Consider the following 26819-nt stretch of genomic DNA (forward strand, 5'->3'; position numbering starts at 1 on the left):
GCATTTCTGTTAAAGACGTTATTGATAGAGTAGTGTTCTTCGATTTTATTGTAATTCCCATGCAGAAAAAGAAAATTTGTGTTTGTGGAAACATTTGCAGGTTGCATATTAAATGCATAAATCAGTGTTAAGCACCGGTTATAGAAGGTTGCCCATTTTAGAAATGACTAAATTCATTTTTAGTATTATTTGGGAGATGGTAACAAAAAATATGTATTTATTTATCAATTTACTTATTTTTCATTTATGCAAAAAAAATATTTTTCAAATTATATATGTATCAACTTTAATGTACTTCTAAAATACAAACATATTTTTCAGTTTAAATTACAAAAAGGCCTAAAATTAAAATTTTGCCATACCTGCCAATGGCCAGTGAAATTGACCAACTGTATGTGGATTATTTTATTAAAAACAGGCAGAATAAAAAGGGGAAACTAAAACAATAAAGAAACATCATGATAATAATATTGAACTGTAAAGTAGAGCCTTTATTGAGCTTATTATAGAGCTGGAGCTTTAGACTTTTTATAGAGCTTTTATTTGGGCGTAAAACTGCAGGGAAATTTTATGTGAGTGGTAATTTTACGCTCTTCAAAATGTGTAATTTAATAAAAAATCTGCAAAGGATCTCACCTTTCAAGTCAACGAAAGGAAAAATTGCTATGAAATGCATCATTTTACAAGATGTGTGACTTGTCCAAACCAAACAGACACTACTTTTGGAATAAGCATCACAAAATTAGTAAGAAACAAGAAATGAATTTCATTATGTAGCAGAGCAGTGTAATAACATTTAAAACATTTAAAAGTTTCAATTATTTGGATGCAGTGCAAAGTCAAAAACGACTTTAAGAGCAACAGAAAGCTCTGCCAAACGGATGCTGTGGGTTTCATGAGTAGACTAACACTAATTCTGCGAATCAGACAGCAAATCAGTCAGGGCAATGTCACATAGCGAAATAGCGCAATATGCATAATTACATAATTACGTAATTACCCAGAGCGGAGTCACCGACAGAAAGAAAACTTCCAGAAGAGAGATGCAGAAGATGTCTTGGACAAAATTATGCATTTTTATATTCACCGTTGCCACAATGATGCTTTACGCCTAATTATTGAACTTTTGAATGACAGAAATGAGAGAAACTAATGTGTCTGGAAAGTTTTTAAGCTCTCGTATAAATGCCTCCATGGCAACTACAGTGGGGAATTATTTATTTGATCCCCCGCTGATTTTGTAAGTTTGCCCACTTACAAAGAAATGAAGGGTCTGTAATTTTAATGGTAGGTTTATTTTAATGTATAAAGACAGAATATCAACCAAAAAATCCAGAAAAAAAAAAAAACATTATATAAAGGTTAGAAATTGATTTGCATTTCAGTGAGTGAAACAAGTATTTGATCCCCAAACAAAACACAAATTAGATTTTCGTGCAGAAACCCTTGTTAGCAAACACAGAGGTAAGACGTTTTTTGTAGCTGGTCACCGGGTTTGCACACAACTCAGGAGGGATTTTGGTCCACTCCTCTTTACAGATCCTCTCTAAATCCTTAAGGTTTCTTGGCTGTCGTCTGGCAACTCGAAGTTTCAGCTCCCTCCACAGATTTTCTGTAGAATTGAGGTCTGGAGAGTGGCGAGATCACTCCATAATCTTAATGTGCTTCTTCTTGAGCCAGTCCTTTGTTGGCTTGGTGGTATGTTTCGGGTCATTGTAATCCTTGAAGACTTATCCATGACCCATCTTCAGTGTTCTGTCTGAGGGAAGGAGGTTCTTATCCAAGATTTTACAGCCGTCTATTTGCCCCTCAATGCGGTGAAGCCGTCCTGAACAGCCCCAAAGCATAATGTTTCCACCTCCGTGCTTGACTGTAGATTGTAGTTGAAAGTGAAAGTGACGTGACATACAGTCAAGTATGGTGACCCATACTCGCAATTCGTGCTCTGCTTTTAACCCATCCAAAGTGCAAACACATAGCAGTGAACACACACACCGTGAACACACACCAGTTGGGGGTTCGGTGCCTTGCTCAAGGGCACCTAAGTCGCAGTATTGAGGGTGGATAGAGCACTGTACATGCACTCCCCCCACCTACAATTCCTGCCTGCCCAAGACTCAAACTCACAAGCCTTCGATTGCGAGTCCAACTCTCTAACCATTAGGCCACGACTTCTTGGGGTCATAGGCCAGTTGTATCATTATCACCAAGCTTATTGTTGATGGTCTTGTAGCCCATTCAAGCCTTGTGCAAATCTACAATCTTGTCTCTGACATATGTTGACATAACCTTGGTCTTGCCCATGATGGAGGGAGAGATTGGAATGGAAAATACAGATTGTGTGGACAGACGTCTTATTCACCTAACCTCAGTCTGCGGGAGCCAGAATTCTTACTGGTTAGTAGGGGATCAAATACTTATTACACTCACTGACATACAAATCAGTTTATAACCTTTATATATCCTTTATCTGGCACTATCTGTTAAAATAAACCTACTTTAAAATTACAGACCCAAACTAACAAAATCAGCAGGGGATCAAATAAATATTTTCCCCAGTGTATAAGATATATAATGTGTACACCCTACTGTTTGCCTCATTCCTGCAGTACAATCCAGTGTGAAACAATCTAATATATATATATATATATATATATATATATATATATATATATATATATATATATATATATATATATATATATATATATATATATATATATACACACACACACACATACATATGTGGTTTTAAAAATAAAAAGCAAAAGAAAGACAGAGAGAGAGGCATTTCTGTAGATGTTGAAGCCACTTTTATTTTAGTATTATTGTAAAGACTATAATAGTTTTATTAATAGCTTTTATTAGAGCCCTGCAATTCAGCCCGAGCCCGACGGGCCCCGACTTATTTATGCCCCTACGGCCGGGCCTCGGGCCTTTTTTGGGTTATCCTTCTATTTATATTTTTAGACATTACATAAAAAAATGAGAAGTTGATGTTGACGCTAGAAAAACAAACATTGAAAGTTATGAGGTTTTGAAATGTCTTTCTTAATCTGATAATTCCACCCGTTATAATTAAACTGACATTCTGACATGACAGTCTCACGCATGCACGCCCGCTTTTCCGTCAGCGCTTCACTTATATCCACTTATTGTAGTAGTAGCTATTATAGGCCTCTAAAGTAATGTAAATTTAAACAGCACGAGACCCTGCTACCGCGACTGTCAAGACTGGCTCACTCTGTGTTTCGTGTTTCGTGTCCCGTCAGCAGCAGCAGCGAACGTGTCTTCAGCGCAGCGGGAAGAGTGATAGAAGAGAGGAGGACAGGGTTAAAACCTTCCTCTGGAGGCTATTCTTTTTCTCCACGATGCTCTGTTAGAGACTGTCCTAACTTTTCATTTGACTGGACTTTATTTTCGTTTAACTGTTGGAAACTAATTGAAAAAAGAATGGACATGTTCTGTGGTGCATTTTTGAGGTAAGATAACCTGCAAGTTTGTTTTTAATTAATATTTTTGTTTAGATTGTAGGCTATTTCTCATTTCGTTTGCGAACGCTGTTGCGAGCCTGCCTCAGTATTTCAATTTTTTTATTTTATTTATTAAACTGTCTGTGTGATATGCTTGAAGTGTTTTATGTATGAATTTTATTGTAGCCAAGTAAAGTATTAGCTTTAATTTGAGAGGCTTAATTGATTAAATATGTTTTAGGCTACTCGCTGTCGGCTCGGCTGTTTAATGTTAATCGCCATTTTTTTTTTTTTAAATGCTCCAAACATTTTTCTAAATTAACTTGATAAAGAAATGAAAAGAAACATAACACAAAACTGACACCTTTTTTAATTGTTGCAAATAGGGCAGGCTTCCGCTGTGTAATAAAATAAATACATAAATAAATAAAAACACGGGCTCGTGCTGATAATTCTGATGAGCTGTCGGACACGGGTCGGGCTAGGGCCTGAGCGTCTCGGGTTATGTGTTATGTGCTTCTGTCCTTTCTATTAGCTTTCTTTTTTTAACTATTAATATATGTTCAATACATTTTTTATTTCAGTTTAAGTTTTTATTAATTTACAGTGCAGTTAAAGTGCTTCAGATTTCAGTTAGTTGCCTTTTAATGTTCGTTTAGTTCATATTTTTTCTAATATCTATATTGTATTTCAGCTTTATGTGAATACGTATGTGAATGAACAAAAATGTTTTTTAGAACTTCAGTTTTCGTTCACTATAATGACTGTGGCTGAGACCAGGCAAACGTTCCTCTGGGAATAGATCTGTATTTGGGTCAGAATGCAGAAGAACTGCTTAGTGCTTAAAAATACAGTGAGAGGAGACTTTTCAGGAAAAAACTGAGAGAGAAAAATGAGCCTCACTCTGACAGGGTGGAAAAAAAAGTGTTGCTGCTCCTGCAGAAAACGTCATGAATCCAGGCTGTTCTGTGCAGTTGCTAGGGTGTTGCTATGTGGTTACTAGGCTCAAGTAAAAAGAGTGCACCCAGAACCTGCAATGTTTTGGTCTCCTATGATATTCAATGCATGTCTTTGGGATATTATCACCTGTTTAATCATGCAGCAGGTGAAAACTCTGCATCTGATCACCTAGTAAGTAAAAGCACACGATTTAAGGGATCATTCATGTCTAGAGCAAAAACGCTTCAGTTGCACACTGAAGTTTAATACTTAGTGTCAAGGGCTTGTTCAAATCAATAACCCTCAGTATGAGCAATAGTAATAAAGATGGCAGGCTTGGCAAATAGCACTAAAAAGAGTAAACACTTCAAGACTGGCTACAGATAAAACTGTGGAGGGGAAGAACTTGATATATGATTCTACTTTCTAAATGAAAGATCAGGCAGGCAATTATCATAGGTTTCAAAAATGCCCTGAAGCTTCTCAGAGAAACATTCAAACATGCACTATAATGAATTGCTTCATAAAGTGCTTCTTCAGGACAGGTCTGAGATGTTGAAGAGGTCAAGAGCAAAGGTTTAGTAAAACAACACCACACCTTTGATACGAGCGAGGCATGTATCTTCTTGATGATGTCGTCCATCTCCATCAGTTTGGGTCCTATCAGAGAGCTGTGGGGTCCGCTGATGTGTCCGATGTGGTCCAGACCCAGATAATGCAGAATCAGAATATCCCAGTCATCTCGCTTCAGAGTGCCATCCAGATGACGGGTCACGTTATTGTCCACCTGACCGAATGAGACAAAGGTATTAAAATCCAAGAGAGCATGTGAAGAAACAGACAAATGAAGACTCGAAGACTTCAAGGGGTCACGAGGAATCAAACTGTCCTTGTTTGTGATGTTATTGTACTAAGTAACCAGTGTAACTTTAACCGGGTCTTATATTTGATATGCAAATTTCTAAGGCCTCTAAATGATGATCAAAACCTGTTGAACACAATCTACTACATGCCTTCTGTCATCTGTGATAGTTCACATGGCTTTTTGTGAAATCTTTTCAGATTTTTATCAAGTAATGAATGACTTTTATTTTGTGTGTAATATTTCCAAATGAACACTTACTTGACTGAAGCTGACTCAGATTTACTTGAATATCCAGACATCATTTTTTTTTTGTGAAAAAGCATGTTTAGATGTGAATATCAAACACTGTACTATTCTCAGTTTTTTTGAGGAATGTTTATTTGATCATTTGTCATTCATGATATGTTTGAAATTTCAGAGCTTTGGATCATAAAACTAAGCATTTAAATATAATCTCACTAAGAAATATTATTGGAGATACAGAGTGAAAATGATATTCATAGGTATTTTATGTTAATAATCTGCTATACTCTTATAAAGATCACATTGGTTTACAAGCTGTGACAATTTCAACTTATTTTTTGGCTTTAGAAATAGCAGCATCTGCACTGAACTGCATATATTACTCAGTTTGGGCCTCTGAATAAAATCAAGGTATTTTTTTTCCTCATAGAAACTCTATATTCTTACATCTTACTATATGAGCCATAAAAGTCAGATGCATCAGCTATTATGCTCAAAAAACCAACACCACACAAATTCAATAGATTTAGGTTTCAATAGATTTATTGGGTTAAGAATTCAAAACTTTCCCCTCACTTCAGGAAGAGCATTAATAAAAAGCAAGCTACAAATATAACTTGTTCTGAACTCAAATAATGGTGTATTCCCAAATTTCCATTGTCTGTTTTCAAAGCGTAGAGAGACATGAAGCACAGCTCAAACTGAAGTCACTTTCAAACCATCTTGAACCTGTCACGAAATCTGTGTTTAAAATCTTTTGCCCTCACACGAGTTTCTACTGACATTATTTGATTTCACCTGGGAAGATTTACAGAACAATGGTAAGAGTCAAACAACTCTGAGTTCAAATCATCTCACCTCTGTGTAGTCAGACACAAAAAATGAGGTAGTGCCGTCATGCTCCATGAAGTGTTTGGGGAAGAGTCGAACCCAAGTGTCGTCGCCGTAGAAGATGATCCGTTTGCCAGCGCTCTTGGCCTGCCAGATGAGATTGTCCTCCAGCAGAGCTGGAGAGTTCAGGTTCATCACCACGTCTATGAAGCCCGGGATGCTGCCGGTGGTCAGAGCCTGAAGACGGACAAATGAGAGAACACAAATATTACGGTTTAAGAAACCATAAAATCTCTTTACTGTCCAACAAGGCCTAAAAAGGAAGGTTCACCCAAAAATGAGTCTTCTATACATAATAATGCTTTCTCCAGTGTCATCTTATCAAAATCAGGAGAGCGAAAACAGGCCAAAACAGTAGAGAAATATAAATATGTTGGTGGATTCTAATGTGAGAGGACAACAGGAGATGGACTTTTCTTCAGAGGAAGAGTTATTATGGATTATGGACTGGTATTTTGGCCAGAAGTGTTAGTTTAAAGTTATGTCCAGTTTGTCTTGATGGACCTGCTTCTTGCTTGGTGTGGATAACTTATGGATCATTGTGATGTTTGATTTGTTGGACTTTCATTCTGACGGCACCCATTCACTGCAGAGGACCCATTGGTGAGCAGGTGATGTAATGCGAAATTCCTCCAAATCTGTTCTGATTAAGCAATCCGTATCTTTCATGGGCTGAATTTCATGGGCTGAATCTTCAGCAAATTTTCTTTTTTTAGTGAACTATTCCTTTAAAACATTCGGGGAAGGAACAAGCAGAGTATAGCACCTATAAAATTTCAACTGCTCCATTTATGTCTTGTAAACAATACAATTTGATATTACTACAGTTTTTACAGCTGATATAAAAGAAGGCAGACTACACATGAAATACAGCTTTATGGGGGAAACAAACGGACATTTTTGACAAGAAAGGGCCTGTTGTTTTTGGTGTGCCTAAAAGATTCCTCGGCTCATAAACTCTCATATTTACACAGTCTGGTTATTAAAAAAAAGTGTGAATCTGAATGTAAATGACCAGAGATTCTAAAATAGGCCAGATAAATCATTAGCTATTCCGGGAACAGAACCACGAATTTACAAACTCTTTGTAGTCTCACGCAGAGAAAAACAACACAAAACCTTTTCCTTATCCTCATGGAAAACCCAAACATAATTCCCTCACCCAGATCCTCATCTCTCAGGAACGGCATCATCTAATGATGAAAACAACACACACACACACACACACACACACACTACGAGACCACCCCTCCTATTTGTGGTGTAGATTATAATGAGGGTATTGATTGCGTGTCTGTTAGTATACACAACACAATTACTGTCATCTAGCGAAACGTGCTTCCCCCAGACAATTAACACAGAGCAGAGATGAGAGGAAAAAAAACGCAGGTGTCATCAGAAACATCACTAGATCTCGGTCTTATTAGCCAAGTGCTAAAACAGGTGTTTTACGTGTTTCCATCACGCCGCCTGTCTGTATCATATTGCTTTTTTAAATGTACAGTATTATATCGACAAGGTTTTGAAAGAAGTCTCGTCAAGGCTCAATTTATTTCATTAAAAATACAGTAAAAATGTGTAATTATCTGAAATATTATTACAATTTAAAGTGACCATTTTCTATTTTTGAATATAATTTTAAAAAGCTATTTATTTCTGTGATCGAAGCTGAATTTTCAGCATTCAGACACCAGTGTCACATGATCCTTCAGAAATCATTCTAATACGCTGATTTGCTGCTCAAGAAACATTTATTATTATTAATGCTGAAAAATTGTTTTGTGGAAACCATGCGATAGTTTTTTTCAGGACTTTTTAACGAATAAAAGTAAAAAAAAAAAAAAAAAAAAGAATTTATTTGAAATAGCAATCTTTTGTAACATCATAAATATATTTACTTTTAATTGAATTGGTCCTGAATTTAAGTTCAGTCAAAATGATAATCTTACAGTCACTGCAGCAGTGAACAGTATAAAAAATGCTATGAATGTATTTTGAATGATTTTGCAAAAAATGCATTAAATGCCAGTCACCTTTATTTTTATAGATCGTTTCAAAGCCACTTGCTTTAAATTTTCGTGAATCAAACTCAGGTTCAAACATTTGAATTCAAAGTCACACTATAGTGCGATTCAAAGACACTGTTAAAACATCAGTCTTAACCTTGAAACTAGCAGAAAAATATTACCTCAATAAAATAACTGAGATTTTTACATCTGAAACATTGCATACCCACCTTAATGATTATATTAATATATAAATATAAATAGAATATGGCTCAATATTAATTCAACACATGGATTCTCGCAGCTGTTCGGTCCTTCCTCTCGTTGCTCCATCAGCAGATCTCACAGAACCTCCTTCACTTACCAGACTCCAAGCTTTTCAGAAATCACAGGCTAATTGCTTTACTCTTGTCACATTTGTAGTGAAACATGAGCAATTAGAGGATTCTGGCTCCCCTCTGCAGTAGTTTTATGCTGCATTACAGCTTCTGGCACAAGGAAAGGCTTAAATTTGTATGCTTGCTAACTGCTGCTCCTAGAAGCATTCACAGCCAGAGAGGATGCCAGTGGCTCTACTGAACGGAAAGAGCATTTCTGCCAGAAAAAAAGCCCTTAAGTTTCTCCATACAGTTACATCAGCAGCAGCAGCACATCTGCTAAATAGAGACTCACAAAACAGGAAACTGCTGGGCGCTTTTTGAAACTCGATATTCATTTGTGAGCCTTTAAACATACTAAGCGATTCAACTAATAAACTCAGCTGAACTGTGTGCCTAAAGAAGTTGTCAAACTTATACACAAGTTTATACTATCACAAAAACTTCTAGCAACCACCCAGAATACCACAACAATCATATACCATTTATATTACATTTATAAAAATGTAAAACGCTAAATCTAAATCGAATGTTCTCTCCACCTTTCATATCCCAGAGTTCAGCAAACAATCAAACACATCTGATGTTTTGATGACGCAGACTGATTTGAATGCCTGAGACATTCACTAAACTCATAACAACATAATATAAATGCAGAATATTATCAGTCATATTATCAGAAGAGAAACACTGAAGCTTAAATGCCAATAATAAACTTTCTCACATATTTTGTCAAATATATTACACACTGATCTCAAACAACAAGGTCCTGCATTCATTCAGACTGCAGACTCAGCCCACCAGGTTCAAACATTTGCATTTTTGACATGTGCATGCAAAGAACACACCAAAGAAAAACATATGAGACTCTTTCTTTCTTTTCTTATTTGGATGCACAAAGATAAAAATAGTTCAAATCAACAGAAAAGCTACAAATGGTTCTTAAAGACAAATCAGCACAAAAAATAACATCACTTCTGCACCATGGGCAACAGGAAGTAGTCAGCAGAACTGATTAAATCTGACGTTAACAACACGCCCTGGGTGCGTTATCTCAGCATCTTCCGACAACTGTAAGAGAGCAGCTTAAAAACACTCGCTGAACACCCTGAGGCCATCCGTGCTTCACATGACAACAGACACAAGATTTCTCTTCTGCATTTTTCTTTTCTAACTTTCAGACTTGGTTTCTTTCATTTAACACTCTCTCTGTGACGGTGATTGGCAAATTCCACTTCCAGAGAGGCCGATTTGCAGTTTGGAAATACATCCCACCTTTTAATGTGTCAATCCGTATGATTGGAGACATGAAAAGTAGGACAGAGGAAGCATTTTTCTTTGCAGCATTAAAACCCTGCAAGCCGAAAGTTTATCTGTGAAGGGAAATAAGAAAAGTTTCTCTATTTACAGAAACAAAACCTTTCAAAATCTTCAGTCAAACTGCAAAAACAGGACCTAAAGGTGCCTGAGTATGAGAAGAAAACCTACATCTTTAAGAAAACGACAAACAGGAACAAACTCAAGATTCCAGAAGGGTTTTGTAATGTTTTATAAAGGTTGCTGGTCTGGTGTAAGGCATATGGTTTACACAATGCAGCAAACACAGACAGGATCGCAGAATTGAAAATAAAATTTACAGTATATTGCGGAATGTCATGGAATTTAGTCAATTTTGGATGCATGTTCTACATATCTCCTTGTGAATGAATTATCATTCGATTATATTTTAAAATATTAATTACATTTTTATACATTTATATACACATTTATACCTTCATTAAACAAACATTGTTTTTAAAACTTAAATCTAATGCTATCAAATGATTAATTTCGATTAATCGCATCCAAAAACAAAAGTTTTTGTTTACATAATATATGCGTGTCTGCTGTGTATATTTATGATGTATATATCAATACACCCACATGTATATATAAAAAATATATATTTTTTATATATTTATATATAATATAAATTATATGAATATAAATATATACCGTATTTTCCGGACTATAAGTCGCACAATTTTTTCATAGTTTGACTTGTCCAGCGATTTATAGCCCAGTCCCTCCAGAAAAACGCGATTAAGCGATCGCCTGATTTAATGCATAATCAGCCAAGGGCCGCATACTTATGCGGGGGTCGCATTTTTTCAAATCCGCCGCATAAATTGCCAATTTCAGGAAGCAAAATATGCAGAGGTAAAATGATTTCATAATAATAATAATTTTCATTGCAAAAAAGTCACATATATCTTAGAAGAAAGTTGAAAATGTTGCATTTACTTCAAACAAATAAATCGCCATTATTTCCCAATGGGAACCTTATGAAGTGACGTAATTGTGCGACGTGAATATCATCTGTGAAGCCCGCGGTGAAACCAGGGTGAAGGACGCAAATCATTCTCATCTAAATAAGCGCAAAAGACCGCCCGAAGCAGTTACCCGGTGTGTTACATGACAGTCGGGGCAAATTATTTTGAGAGAGGGATGAGGATGAGGATGGCGAATGATAGGCCAGTGTTAGAGGCTACGCAGTTAGTTTTCATTTTCACAGTGGAATGTTGTAGTTTCATTCAGGAGTTCCTTAGGTTTGTAAATCTGGTGAGTTGGAGTGAGCACATGGTTAATGCCTGTTTCCAAAAGGGACTCAATGATGATTATTTGTTTCGATTACTGTCTCATGATGATTGTTATAAAACCATAGCAGATTTTATTAATTATGTCATCTACCAGCAGCCTCCACATACCATTCCAAAGAGCCTGCACTCCCTCCGTTTCACCCACGCTTCCCCGAGTTCGCATTCTGTCCTCAGCCTAGATACAGCGGTCGCTCCACTCTCAAGCACGACTAGGAATTGTCGTCTACACTAAGGTCTTTTTTCCAGTTTTTAAAATGAGTTGTTAATTTGTTCATAGACTTGTCAACAGTCAACTACATTAAAAAAATAACCTTTAAAAAAAACTTAACCTTAAGTGAAAATTGGGAATGTTGAACTTAATTAAACTAAGTTTTAAGCAATCAAAATACTAATAAAAAGCTAAATAAAAATATATATAAATAAAAACAACAAAAACACATAATAAAATTACTAAAAATAAAAATTAAATAAAAATGTAAAAAATAAAATTGAGAGAAAACTAAAAGAAAAACAGGTCTGTCTTTCGGTAAATTGGCTCATTTGCCTCTTGAACTGGTAAGACACAAAAGCTCCATATGGAATTATGGGTATTCAACATTACACTACTTTCCAGAAACACTTCAACGCAGCAGCTGGTGAAGACATCAAAGAAAAAGTGAGGCAATATCTCAGCAAAAAAATCTGCGTATTTACATGAAACTGCCTAAAATCAGCACAGCAGCAACACAGCCTCATTTTTCACAGCTACATTTCCTTAACATGCTTAAAATGAACCAAGCTCTGTCAATACAACAGATTTTAACATGAAGCATCTATATTTCAAAGACGAAGAGGAATTCAGGGAGAATTCTGGGACAAAATGGTCTTGTGTCCTCATTAAATATCTTCTAAGTACATTTTGGCCCTATGTCACATTTGATTTCAGTATAAAATCATTGAAACTCATCGCAGAAGAGATGACAGAACTGCTCACTGTGACCCAGACGTTTGATTGACAGCTCCATTCACCAGGATGTCACACCCTCTGTTATGACATCAGAAGCAGCGACAATGACTGAAAATCAATGGCAAGAGCGTCTCTACGGCAACCAGCGGTCTGGCTCATGTTCTTACAGAGGCAAAGATGATGCTGGGCCATGCTCTCTCTCTCTCTCTCTCTCTCTCTCTCTCTCTCACACACACACACTCCACAAAGCATACACCTTTGATCCTATTGAGCATTTTAACAGAGCTTCAATGCAATCATATTTGTTTGATTCAGGGCAGAAAAACATGACTTTGATAACAGAAACAAACATACTGTCTGGTTGAAATTCATTTAAAAGATGTCTACTGAACACTCAGAAAACAAAAGTACAAATGTGAAGTACAAAATCTGTCAATGTGGCAAAACACATTTGCACCTTATACAGTGTTATTTTAATATCATTAACATAATACTGTTATACAGTAATTTTTATTAATAATGTGAATTTGTTTTTACATTTTGTTGTGTTTGTTATTTTTATTACAAATAATTAGCTTTTATGTTTATATAGTTTTACAAATGTATATATATATATATATATATATATATATATATATATATATATATATATATATATATATATATATATATATATATATATATATATATATAATGTTTCTATTAAAATAAATGTTTATTTCCGTTCAGATTTATTTTTTCAGATTTATTAATGACAATATTTTAAGTGCTTTTAATTGTTGTTTCATGATAACAACCCTGAATATAACAGGGTCATGGCACTTTCATCACAGGCTGTGATGTCTTTGTATTTTCCCCCTTACACCTTACAAAATCACAGTACTGACACGGTAACATCATGATGACTAAACAGAAGCAAAAACGGTAATCCAGGTAAAAGGGATCAGAAGTACAAGAATAGACCAAAAAAAGGACTGATCTCTGACTACACACATCCCCTGTTCCAATAAACCAGTCCAAAACAAAGAAAACAACAAAAGCAGAGCAAGACAGTGTTCTGAGCAACAAGCTGCAACCGGGACTGAAAAAGGCTTGTTAGCGATACAACACCTTGAGTCCCGAGTGAATTGTGCTCTGTGAAGAGGTCAGCCAACACAGAGAGGCAACTAAATGACTCCTTGAAGGATGAAGGTGTTGCTGAAAACATCAGGCTTTCTGGATGCTTTCTAAATAAAGTCCCTCCCTGGCACTTTCCACAAATAGGGTAAAAAACGAAGTCCCACGACGTTCTTAAAATTCTTTAGAGAGAAATTTAGTGGATATGTTACATTAACTGTTATCTAACATTACATTAATATAGAATTATATGAATATACAACTTGACTGGCTTACACACGCACACACACACACACACACACACACACACACACACATAAAAGCTAAGCCACTGAAACAAAGATCTCAGTTTGAGCATTGTTTATAACAAATTGCATTTCAGAATTTCTGTTGAAATTGTGTATTGTAAAAAAAAAAAAACACAAAAGAGCACAAGACAACTATACATATCAAATTGACCAGGCTTCCAACAATTATACTCAACAATTAGTTATTATTTTGACAATTTCATAATTTCATGTTTCACAAACTATAAATATTGCCTAACACTAAATGTATTGTTCTACCTTATAAAATATTTTATTGTTATTATTAAGCCAATCAGAATTAGACATATTTAACAGTTTCCAACATTTGCATTCAACAGTTACCGCTCTGGAATATTCCATAAAATTGAGACACCCAATAAGTAATATAATAATATTAAGTAAATAATCTTTACATTTTCAAATTGTAGTGTTGAAACCATTAAAAACATTTTTGTTCATCAAAACGAAGCATAAAATTAATAAAATTTAAAACTAAAAACATTAGTAATGACAACTACCTAATGAATTAGTTAACGTAGGAGTACTAAATTTACTTAATTTTTTTTTTAAATAAAAGCTAAATAGAATAATTAAAGATGTAATAATGACATAAGCACATACAATTATGATAAGTTTGAAATAAAATTCAAATCAACTTAAAATAAAAAAACTATATAATAATAAAATAATAAAATAATATTCTGTCTTTCTTGATGTTTAAGTGATTGCTTTAACTCCAGTATTGCTGAAAAGTACCCTATTCATGGAAAGTGTGTCCTGCTCTTCTGCAGTGAGTTATTACACAAGAGATCCATAAGAAACAAACAGCTGCATGTGTAATGTGATACAGGGTCATGAAAGCCCTTATTTCAGAGAGGGTTGTTCCGCCTCAGTATTGAAAACCTGAAGAAATGGAGGTGGAGAGGTGGGATGGTAGAGAGAGAGTAACAAGCCTCTGTAGTCCACTTTAGAGAAAGAGATGAGAAGAGAAGGCAGAGCAGCACTGCCAGCAGAATTCAGACAGAAATATTTCTAAATATCTTAGCACTGTCTCTTATTCACACTATAAACATGATGTCTTGAGCAGCATTAAATCACCATCATTCCTCACTCTTTCTTCTAGGCCTTCCAGCAGCGGTCAAACCCGTTAACCAGCAGAAATAGATGCCTGATTGATGTCCAGACGACTGTAATTTGGGTTAGTTGGCCATGTCACACCGGTTTACAGCTGAGAGGCCTGCAGTGATTGGACAGAAGGGAGTCTGACAGAGCAGGACTGCCATCTGCTGGAGATTTGAGTCAGGACACAACTCATTTAATGCAGGTCATATGGGAAAACTTGAGCAGGAAGGCCTGAAACTTGTTTACAGGATTTATTTTCTCTTAGCAGATGCAGAACTATGGATTCTGCCTTTCTGTCATGATGTGCTTGTACAAATATCACTGAGAACCTCTAACATCTCACACACGAATCAATGGTTCTGATTGACATATGGCTCGACCTACATCATGAATTCATAAACACTATAGAAGCCATCAACAAACGGTCGAGTCATTTCCGTTCATAGCATCCTCATCCAAATACTTACGGTTCACTGAGAGATGGCAGTCAATAACAAACATCAGTGTTTTCTTCCTGCACAAATTCTTTCAAAAAGTCACAAAGCTTAATAACGTAACATATTTAATGAAATAAAGAATTAGCTACATGCAGCAGCAGTGTCCCGTTTTTTTGCATGCAACACTAATTTTGGTTCATTTTTTTCACGTCATTTCATATTAATTTAAGATACATTCCAATAATCTATAGCATAAAATCTAATATTAAATTAAATATTTAATTAAAAAAAATGAATAACTGTTATTATTATTATTAAATATTTATTATTATTATGATTATTATTGTGGTTAAATATTTATCAGAAATCATTAGAATCAGTTATTTAAATTTATATTATCATATATGCATATTATTAAATATTTTTACATATTTAGCAGTGTCCCACATTTTGTATAGAACACTTTGTTTTTGCTCTATTTAAAATAACGCCATTATTTTAACATAAATTGTTTAAAATACACTGAATTATTTTGCAGCATAAAAATCTATATCAATTAAAACTTTAGAAAATAATATATATTTTTTTAATAATTAATTTGAAAACATTTTGTATGCAACACTTTTTTTTTAATAACGCCGTTATTTTTTATATCAATTGTTAAACATACATGTAATTATTTTGCAGCATAAAAATACATATAAAATTAAATATTAGAAAATATTTTGACTTAATAATAATTGTAATAATTAAATTTACATTTAAATTAAATTTATGCATTCAGCAGATGCTTTTATCCAAAGCGACCTACAGTGCATTCAGGCTAACATTTTTTTTTACCTAACAATATATTTAGCAAAAACAAATATCAAATTAAACATTATAATATAGTATTATAATAAGTATTATTATTGTTATACTTATCATTAAATATTTAACTTAATTAGAATAATTAGAATTAGTAATATAATAGCATACTGACAGAAAATAGGCAAAAAGCATCCTATAGATTCATAGTGAAGGGGGAACCACAGGCAAAAACAAACTAGGTTAAGAAAGGATTTGATTTGGGAGTAATTCACCTTAATTCTGGGCATGGTGACGGTGGGCGGTCTGGCTTTGGCGATGAAGCTGTGAGAAGAGCCTCTCTCCACCACATGTCTGGTGTAGGGCATGAACCTCCGGCCATCAGAGCCGAACACAAAGTCCTCTCTGAGAGCGTCGATCAGGACGATCACCACCCGCTTGAACAACGGCACGGGAGCCTTGCTGGAGTTAGGACCACTTCCTGCAGAACACACAACAACTCATGAAGTCTCTGCTGCATGCGTGATCACGATGTATGTTATGAATTCTGATTTCAGAAATAGAATTAGAAACACTGAAAAAAGGGGATTTAGTAGTGAGGCTGAAATTAAAACACCCTAAACATCGGAATTAAACCCACAATCTTGATCCCCAGGGGACAATGCATTCAGATTTGGACATCCAGAATAAAACAGACTGAGGCACAGGTTATAGTTAAATAAAAAATATATAACATGAAATACAGCCTACATGTATATATGGTTCAAGTAGTAGTAGTAATACTAGTAGTAGTAGTAGTATATATTTTTTAATCTTAGGCTATTTTCAAGGCAAAAAATAAAAAATAAAAAAATACAAGTATAACAAATATAATAAACACCAGCAAACATACAGTTATATTAGACAAGATTTTTTACAATATGATAAAAAATATTAATATATTTTTTTAATCTTTATATGGTTCAAAGACGAAAAGTGGTTTTCAAGCATAAAAAACTTTAAAGTTTGATGCAACATTACTTTTTTTCTTTAAATTACAATGTGTCCTGTTTTTTCTGAGCAAAAAATAATGAGTCACAGGAGACACCCATGTCATTCAGTGAAACAACAGTACACGCTCTCTCTCTCTCACACACACACACACACACACACACACACACACACACACACACACACATATATATATATATATATATATACACATACATATATCACTATAAGATCATCACCATCAACATAATGCTCAATAATTCTCTCTGTGTGTGTGTGTGTGTGTGTTTACCTGTCTGTGGCTCTGCAGGAAAATCAGTCACTTTGCTCTTGTCTGAAAAGGATGATTTGACAGGAACAGGGAAGAATCCTCTCAGGAAAAGAGCGATTGACACAATCTCACACATGAGACACAATAAAGCAAATACTGATGAACTCAGCTTCATGATGAAGATCAGTAACTGTCATCAAAACAGTCATCACACTAATGAGACAACACAAACACTGGCAACATTCGGGCCTGCTCTCTGATTTCTCATTGACCGCGATCAACCGTCAGTAAATCCAGACGATTAATGAAGACTCTACCGGATTAATGTTTTGAAATGATCATTTCCGTGTTGAGCCAGGCGGGTCACTACGGCAACTCAGAAGGATCGTTTCTCAAAACATTTCTCGGACTTTTATTGTGTAATCAGAGCCAAAACTCTCTAAAAAAATATTTATTTTATTTACGTTTGCATAGTATTTAAACGTATTGTGTACAGTTTTGTATAATTTATTTAATACATAACTTTATAAAATAAATAGTATCTTAGTACGTTATATATAGACTGTTTTTTTTTCACAAGTTAGGCGACAGGAAGAAAACATTTTCTTTATTCTCGAAACTTACATTATTTCATATGTATATAATTTTTTTTTACATTATTATGTTTATACTATTAACAGTGGAATGAGATGTACAACTGTGAGGTCACCAGTGGTTGTCATGGTAACAATTGTTGTAATGGCGCTTTATTCCTTTTTCGACAATGTCAACAACGTGTTTTATTTGTAATAATTTATAGACAGAGAAAGCCACAATCTATCGGAATAAGCAACGCGGTGTGTCATTTATTAAAGTTCTGCTGACTGTAGAAGTGAAGTGTGTCTTTAAGCAGTGATTTAGTGCTGCTTCTGTTCGTCGAGAGAAATGACCTGCCGTGAACTCAACTCCAGAACCTCGAAGCTTCTCAGTGAAATCCACGAGATTTATCAAGATATCAGAGAAGAGTCAATACAACCAGGTGATCAGAGATGAACAGTCCATAACAGCAGAAACATGGCATTGCATTTCTTATGTGTGTGTGTGTGTGTGTGTGTGTGTGTGTATATATATATATATATATATATATATATATATATATATATATATATATATATATATATGTATGTATATATAATGTTTCATTTTTATTTTTTTAAAGCAGAGACTTCTGGTAGGTCGGTGGAGAACACGGTGATTCTGCTTAAAGAGAAAGCAGAAAGAGGAGATTTGCAAGCCGCCTTCCTCCTGGGACAGTTGCACTATGAGGAGGTGACTGATGCCTTAAATTATTCTGATTCAATATGCAAAGACAGAATCACGTAAGAATTAGCTTTCTGCATTAATGAAAAAAAACAGTATATTGATGTATAATAGTTACACACATCTCAGGAATGATCTGGTATCTGCAGGGCCGCTACGCAGAAGCAGAGATCATCTTTGATGGCATTAAAGATGAAGATCCTCGAGCTCTGTATCAGCTGGCTGTCATATATTACGATGGCCTTGGAACCAAAGAAGACCTTGTGAGGACCACATTGCTGTTATTATGATATCCTACACATACACTGTACAGTTAATAGACCATTATTAATAACATATAATGCAACAAAAAGCTTTTCGGATGTTACAAATTTCTTAAATGTCAGATTTCCTTTATTATACTATTAATATCTCAGTAACAGAAACAATAAGATCTTATTTGTTAACATTAATGCAATACCTAACGTGAACAATGAGCAATATATTTTTAAAGAATTTACTTACCTGTTAATGTTTAAAATTAATTTAAAAAAAATTCACAGTGCATTCATTAATGTGAACAGATAATTGTATTAGTAAATGTTGAAAATAACGTTTACTCAGATTAGTAAATACTGCAGAATTAATGATCATTGTTTTTTTTATTTTTCTACTGAAACCCTTTAACAGCGCAAGGCAATTGAGTACATGAGAACAGTTGCATTCTGGGATTCGTCCGAGGTGGGCTGTATCAGATACGCAGCGCTGTATAACCTGGGCCGGTCGTATCTGGAGGGTTATGGTGTCGAGGCGTCCAGCACTGAAGCAGAGCGGTGAGAAACAAGCACTGCAAAATATAATGTCAAAAAATGTATGCATAAAAATGTGAAGCACGTCTGATGAACATTTCTGTGGCAGGCTTTGGCTCCTGGCAGCTGATGATGGAAACCCGAACGCTAGTGTGAAAGCGCAGTCGTCTCTGGGCATGTTTTACTGCAGACCGGAGACTCTGGACCTCAGAAAGGTCTTGATATCACTCACAAACGTCATGCATCATCAGCTGGAGCACTGACCTGTAGACCTAGAGTGTAGGAGACCATTAGCATCGGGTTCCTTTGGGAAGTTCTAATGGGTTTTCAGAATAGAGGTTTGTGATTTAGGAGTGAAATAAGGTCTGTGGTTGCAGTAGCATTACGGGAAGAGACTTTCGTGTTTTGTTCTAACAGTTGCTAAAAAGCTTCTAGATCGACTAGAAACACACATGGAGCTGTTTGCTTGATGAAGCTGAACCACAATATTCCTCATATAGCAATTTGGAAACATTCTGAAAAGCACACAGTGGCTTCAGAGTTCACATTTGATGTATAACTTTGTATAATTTATGTTATGTAAAAAAAAATATGAATGTGAAGTTAAATAATGCTAACCTCAGACCTTATTCTACTTATACATCAGACAAAAACCCATAACAATTCCTGAGGGACCCCCTAGTGAATTAGCCATCCAAGCTGGCCTATAAAATAACACTATGACTACACTTCTACACAAAAAAAAAGGTTTATAATAAATTTAAATAATTATAATAATATAGTTAATTAAGTTAACAATACATATGAATTATAATAAATATAATATTTAGAATAAAATTATAATAACCTATTTAAAATGATTTTACCTAATTTAAAATGAAGTGAAGAAACTTTTTCTTCCCACTTTCCTACTTAAAGCTAGTGTTAGAGGTCTTTTTTGATAGATAGATAGATAGATAGATAGATAGATAGATAGATAGATAGATAGATAGATAGATAGATAGATAGATAGATAGATAGATAGATAGATAGATAGGTTTGGAACAACGTGAGGGTGAGTTAAAGCTGCAGTTGGTAACTTTTGACGCTCTAGCGGTTAATAAACAGAACTGCTTGCGTCTTGCGGAAGAACATCGTAGCCGGAACTACTTCTCTCTGTTTATGTCTATGAAGAATCACAAAGGTACTGGGTTACTCTGCCGCGGTATCCCCGAAGCAATCTAAACTAGTCCGAATATAAACACTTATTATAGGTGCACCCTAGTGATTCAGGACAAGCTAAAAACACGGTTTGGAAAATGGATTCATGGTGTACTCGCTTATTATATACATTTTGTATACTTTGAACACAAAAAAAGTTACGGACCGCAGCTCTGATTGGTTGTTTCTTACCGGGAGCGGTAAGAAACAACCAACACGCAACCTTCCGCAACATGCAAGCAGTTCTGTTTATTAACCGCTAAAGCGTCAAAAGTTACCGACTACAGCTTTAATGATGACAGGATTTTTGCATGAACTATCCCTTTAAATCATCATCAGCAGTCAGAGAAACAGAGATCTCATGCACTGGTGTTTAATGTCTCTGTCTTCCATCAGTCTGGTCATGTGTTGATGTACCGCAGGCGTTCTCGTGGCACTCGGAGGCGTGTGGTAACGGCAGTCTGGAGTCTCAGGGCGCTCTGGGTGTCATGTATCTGTACGGTCACGGCGTGCAGAAGGACCCCGACGCAGCCCTGTTCTGCCTGAAGGAGGCGGCAGAGAGAGGAAACGTCTACGCTCAGGGTCACCTGACGGCCTGCTACTACCACAGGAAGCTCTACTCCAGAGCAGCCGCCCTGGGAGAGAGGTACAGCGCATCCTGCAGAAACCGTGAAGGACACCGTTCTGTTTCCTGTGGTAAAAACGGGTTTGTTTGAACTCTCAGAGTGTGCGGATACGAGGACATCAGTGCCATAGCGCGGCACACGGACTGTCTGGAGGAGTACATCAGGAAGGGCATCGCTATAGCCATGTTTTACTACGCACGCTGCCTTCAGCTGGGCCGAGGCGTCCTGAAGAACAGAGACAGAGTGAAGAGCTACTTCTCACAGGTACTGTTGAACACCGTACCATTATAATGCCAGTTCTGATGTTGGACCTGTAAAAAGCACTGCTACTGAGAAGCAATGTGGGAAAATAGAAGATGTGGGTGACATTTGGAGGTTCAGTGGTACCTAAGTTTGATTTCTCGTTTTGCCTCCATCAGGCTGCCAGGATCGATCCAGAGATCTGTAAGGAGCTGCAAATGGACGTGGTGCACGGCAGGATATAAATCACAAGTGCAACAGCAATCACTCATTTAATCTCATCAATGTAATTGATGGATATACAGTTGTGCTCATGAGTAAGCATATCCCTTGCAGAATATGGAAAATGTCATTTCATTTGAACTAAATAAGGGGGATCATGGAAATTGCATGTTATTTATTTATTTTATTTAACACTGTCTTGAATAAGCTATTTCACGTAACAGATGTTTATGTATTCTCTACAAGACAAAATAATAACAGATTTTTTTTTTTAAATACCTTATTCAAAAGTTCTTTCTGTTTTGTGATAGTTGTTCATGAGTCCCTTTTTGGTCCTGAGCAGTTGAGCCTGCTGTTCTTCAGAAAAATCCTCAAGCTCTGGCACATTCTTTGGTTTTCCAACATTTTCTGCAAATTTGAACCTTTTCCAAAAGTGACTGTATGATTTTGATATCCATCTTTTGGACAGTTGGGGGACTCATACATAACTATGGTATAAGGTAGAAAGCAACATTTATTGATGCTCAAGAAGGCAACACAATGCATTAAGAGCTGGGGGTGCAACCTTTTTGAATTGTATGATCAGAGTAAATTGTACTCATTTTTTCTTCTGGGAAACATTTAAATATTTGTGTAGCTTCTTGAGTGCAGTACCAGATGAAAAAAACATGATCTTTAAACAAAATAAGAAAAATGTACATATCATCATCCTGTTCAAAAGTTTACACCCCCAGCTCTTAATGCGTTGTGTTGCCTTCTTGAGCATCAGTAAATGTTTCCACCTTTTGTAATAGCTGTTTATGGATCTCAAAATCATACAGTCACTGTTGGAAAGGGTTCAAATATGCAGAAGATGCTGGAAAACCAAAGAATGTGCAAGAGCTGGATGATTTTTCTGAAGAACAGCAGGCAGCTGCTCAGGATCAACAAATTACACTTGAACAGCTATCACAAAATATAAAAACATAAATTTAATCCAAGAAACAACACAAAGTATTAAGGGGTATGAAAACTTTTGAATGGGGTAATTTTTATAAATTCAGTTTTATCATTGTCTTGTGTGAAATAGCTTATTCATGACAGCACTAAATAAAAAATAACATGCAATTTTCATGATGCCTCTTATTTTGTTTCAATTATAAAAATTTTGCACATTCTGCATTCTAAACTTCATTAAACTTTTTGGGAAGCTGATGAATTAAAAAGTTTTAATATTACTCCAGTGCCATATAAGAACAACACAAAGCAAAATCTCCTAAAAATCGAGTTGAAGATGCAAGTGCCAATTTCTAAGAAATGCAATCTTTATATTCAAGAGAATTTTTTGAGAAATTTTGTTTACATCTTAAATATATGGGAGTATACTTAAAAAAAAAAAAAAACGAAACAAAAAAAACATTAAAAAAAAAAAAAAAAAACTTCAAACTTTCGAATGTTCTATTTTAACAATCCACATTTTAATAAACAATATTTTTACCTATGTACCTAATAGCAGTCATGACTAATTTTGGGGATTTTTTTTTTTGTATATATTTACAGGTATAATTACACAAAAAAAATTATAAAATGAATGAATAAAAAAACACATAAATGTAGTCATTGAAACTGTATATAATTACGCATATAATTACGCAAACTAGATCATTTTGAAGAATAAATCAATACATAAATTATTTTTTTTCTTATAAAAATGTTATGCTAACTAGGGATTTCTAACTAGAATGAATGAATGAATAAATAAAAGTTGTGCTTGAACCTGTAAAACTATATAGAGTTGATATGAAAAAATAAATTTGAAACTTTTTAAGATTTTTGTCTTTGAAATGTTTACAGACATAAACCAACATATCTAGTTTTGATGATTAAAAAAAGAAGTGAATTACTTTTTATGTTTTATTTCACATTTCTACAGGTATAATTACACCTACAGTACCTAAGATATAAGCAAACTAAATAAGTTAAATAAATAAATATTGATAATAAATAAATAAATATTGAAAGGAAGAAACTGTATTAATGTTCAAGCTGTGAAATGAAAACAACTGAAACTGTAAGAAATTGCATTAAAGTTTAAAATGAATTGCGTTTTAATGTATCGTTTAATATCTCATTATATTAAAGACACAACACATGGCAAATCTTCTTTTGCATTTTATTGCTTATAAATGCTCTAGTCTAATTTGGTAAAAATAAAATTCTATAATAATAACAATATTAATAATAATAATAATAATAATATCACAGACAGAACCTTCACAATAACTGTACATGACATATTGCACGATTAAAAGTTTTCGCAATGGTCACAATAATATGTAGGGAGTTTACAGAGGTCTGGGTTCTTCTTTTTCCAGATGTGTAACACTCATTCCACTGTTATTCACATTACACAGCAAAAACCCCCAGAAGAAAACAAATGAGAGAAAGAAAAGAGGATGCCAGCTGGCAGTGGATGTGGTCTGTTCCTTCAATCTCACCAGAGAGAAACACAACACAAACATATTCATGAGGCTTCCTAGATCCAGCACTACAGAGTCAAGTGTTTCAGAAATAAAACAGAACAAAACTTTTTTATAAATAACACCAAAAACAGCCATCCAGCACATAGAGAAACCATCCTGAGCCTCTGATGTGAAGTAAGGATGTTCAGGCCTGTACACCCTCCACGTTCAGCTCGGGATAGAGCTCCTTTAGCAGCATCTCCAACAGGATCTGAGGAGAAACGGAAAGCTTCATGCACACTCCGTGTATAATCATCAATACATTAATCATCATTTCACCATTAGATGGCGCTTCAGTATTATCACTTAAAGTGCCCCCATCATGGATTTTTGGAAATGACCTTTCACATAGTGTGTAACACAGCTTTAAGTGAATGAAAACATCCTGCAAAGTTTTGAAATCTGAAAGTGCACCCTTTATAAAGTTATTGTCTCTCAATTCATTGAAATGAGTTGTTTTTAAAACGAATCCCAAGCAATTTCATGATGACATTCACATGAAACATGAGCACATTACCGGCCACTTGTTGGTCTTTTTGCAGTGGTCTGAATGAAAATGCTAATTCATTCTTTGCCACTGCTTTTGAAACAGCGGAAAATATTGGTTTCCCTGGTAACACTGTACACAATGCTGCTTTATCAGGAATTACAGGCTCATGATTCAATGGAAATGAGACCAATCCGGCCAATCACCACAGATTTGCATCATGCAAAGGAGGGGTTTGGAAAAATTAATCATTGCACAATTAAAGGCATAGTTCACCCAAAAATGAAAATGTGATGTTTATCTGCTTACCCTGAGGGCATCCAAGATGTAGGTGACTTTGTTTCTTTGTAGAAACTCAAACTGTTGCGGTCTATCAGTCTTTATCAGGATAATGCACTTAAAGTCTGCGATCCGCCATAAAGCAAGAAGAAGAAGACGCCTAATGGCCTGGGGCTGAGAACGCCCTCAGGAGAGTTCGAACGGTTCAGACATTGTGTGAATCAGAAGAACAAAACTCTATAAATACTGTTCAGTTTCTTGCACAGACTGATTGCTTTGTCTTTACACATCAATGCATCGTCACAAGCCACAGGGTTATTTTGGTTTTATGTTTTTTTTTTTATTGTATGTTTTAGCTGTGACTCCCATCCACTTACATTATAAGAGTGATAGACTACATGGCTTGAGTTAAACATCTTGGTTTGTGTTCTACTGAAGGAACAAAGTCACCTACATCTTGGATGCCCTGGGGATAAGCAGATAAACCTCATTTTTGGGTGAACTATCCCTTTAAGGTAAAAATAAATGCATATCATAAGACAACAAAAGCGTTTTTTGACCTTTCGTGCATGTCAACCTGTTGTTGGGGACTCCCAAAACCAAAATATGAACCTTTCATAACCCATAATAGGGGCACTTTAAAACCCTTTATTTGAGCCATTTTTAACCCCTATGGATAAAATGAATGTGAAAAGCACTATCTGAAACCAAGGCTGCAAAAATAAATAAAACAGGCAGTCACTGTTCAGCTCTATATTCGGCAGATTTTAATGTGGTGGATGCAAGATGCCAGGCTACAAGATCATGGCCTTTATTACATAGTTGTTTCAAAGAAAGTTCTAATGCAGTTCAATGAAGATTACACGTTTTCTGAATAAAATGTGCTGATGAATTAGCAACAAAACAGAGACATTTATTTGTCAAGTACAGTACATCTAATCTTCATCTTGTCTTCAAATGAACAGTGAAAACAGCTGGAGTGACCCTCCATTCAGGTTCCTTCCTACCACTTTCACCTGTGACAGATGTAAATCTGTCGTGTCATGAGAGCATTTCGACAGAAAGCAGAAACGGGAACATCCGCTGACTGAAAATGAAAGCCTGAGATATAAATAAACTGGAGCAGGGTTAACGGTCAGTCCCAGAGCGCTAGGTGACTTACGTAGAGAAGATGTCTGTTGGCACTGGTCTCTTGAAGTGCATTAAAGATCCGGATGATCCCGTATCTCGCGTTCTGCTGCCCCACCAGATTCTGAAGTGCATCTAAACAACAAAAAAACTGCATTTTACTCTCATTACACAGTCTCTGCTGTCCAGCTTTCCAAAGAAAGATTGAAATCCTCATTAAAAAGCCGTTTTGATCGTGTGTTTGATCGAGTCTCTAGTGTGGGCCTGTGAGAGCTAGAGAGTGAAGCAGTATTGTCAAGCGCTCTGAGCTCAAGCAGGTGTAATTGCTCTCGCTGGAGTGTGTTTAAAGTGTCCCGCTCTAATTAAAAAGCATCATGCAGGCAGAAACAGCAATGAAGCCTTTTACATTAACAGCGTCGCACTTATAATACTTTTTCCAGGGTGACTGAATCCGCACAGGATTAGTATTTTGTATTTTTGTACTAATATATATATATATATATATATATATATATATATATATATATATAGGTTTTAACAATATTTAGATTTAGAAAAATTATATTATTACAATATTTATAAATACAAATGGTCGGGTAGGTAGTAATGCCATTTCACA

The 26819-nt window shown here is 35.4% G+C and overlaps 3 protein-coding genes across 5 annotated transcripts in view; 1 reads left to right on the forward strand and 2 right to left on the reverse strand.

The window, feature by feature from the left end:
- Positions 1 to 17788, reverse strand: part of LOC113071010 (GPI ethanolamine phosphate transferase 2-like) — a 135461-nt gene extending 117673 nt beyond the window's left edge. Inside the window, exons 1-4 of the mRNA XM_026244390.1 lie at positions 17452 to 17788; positions 16445 to 16650; positions 6379 to 6588; positions 5011 to 5199 (exon numbers count right to left, since the gene is read on the reverse strand). Of these exons, the coding sequence (XP_026100175.1) occupies positions 5011 to 5199; positions 6379 to 6588; positions 16445 to 16650; positions 17452 to 17605 (759 nt within the window). The 5' untranslated portion in view covers positions 17606 to 17788. The remainder of the gene's footprint in view (positions 1 to 5010; positions 5200 to 6378; positions 6589 to 16444; positions 16651 to 17451) is intronic.
- Positions 17789 to 18147: 359 nt separating this feature from the next.
- On the forward strand, positions 18148 to 22635 carry LOC113071008 (LRP2-binding protein-like). Of its 3 annotated transcripts, none has more exons than XM_026244386.1 (8): positions 18148 to 18448; positions 18629 to 18738; positions 18879 to 18992; positions 19399 to 19541; positions 19627 to 19732; positions 21140 to 21363; positions 21442 to 21607; positions 21763 to 22635. In XM_026244386.1, the coding sequence occupies exons 1-8, from the start codon at positions 18355 to 18357 to the stop codon at positions 21826 to 21828; spliced, it is 1023 nt and encodes a 340-aa protein (XP_026100171.1). In that variant the 5' UTR covers positions 18148 to 18354; the 3' UTR covers positions 21829 to 22635. The 3 variants fall into 3 exon arrangements, with proteins under 3 accessions (XP_026100171.1, XP_026100172.1, XP_026100174.1); XM_026244387.1 differs by having other exon boundaries at positions 18632 to 18738; XM_026244389.1 differs by lacking the exon at positions 18148 to 18448 and having other exon boundaries at positions 18710 to 18788.
- Positions 22636 to 23951: 1316 nt separating this feature from the next.
- The window catches only part of LOC113071011 (sorting nexin-25-like), a 44407-nt gene continuing 41539 nt past the window's right edge, over positions 23952 to 26819 (reverse strand). Inside the window, exons 18-19 of the mRNA XM_026244391.1 lie at positions 26235 to 26335; positions 23952 to 24517 (exon numbers count right to left, since the gene is read on the reverse strand). Coding sequence (XP_026100176.1) covers positions 24452 to 24517; positions 26235 to 26335 — 167 coding nt within the window. The 3' untranslated portion in view covers positions 23952 to 24451. The remainder of the gene's footprint in view (positions 24518 to 26234; positions 26336 to 26819) is intronic.

The sequence above is a fragment of the Carassius auratus genome, unplaced genomic scaffold (genome assembly GCF_003368295.1).
Source record: "Carassius auratus strain Wakin unplaced genomic scaffold, ASM336829v1 scaf_tig00005670, whole genome shotgun sequence".
In the NCBI taxonomy this organism is placed as follows: Eukaryota; Metazoa; Chordata; class Actinopteri; order Cypriniformes; family Cyprinidae; genus Carassius; species Carassius auratus.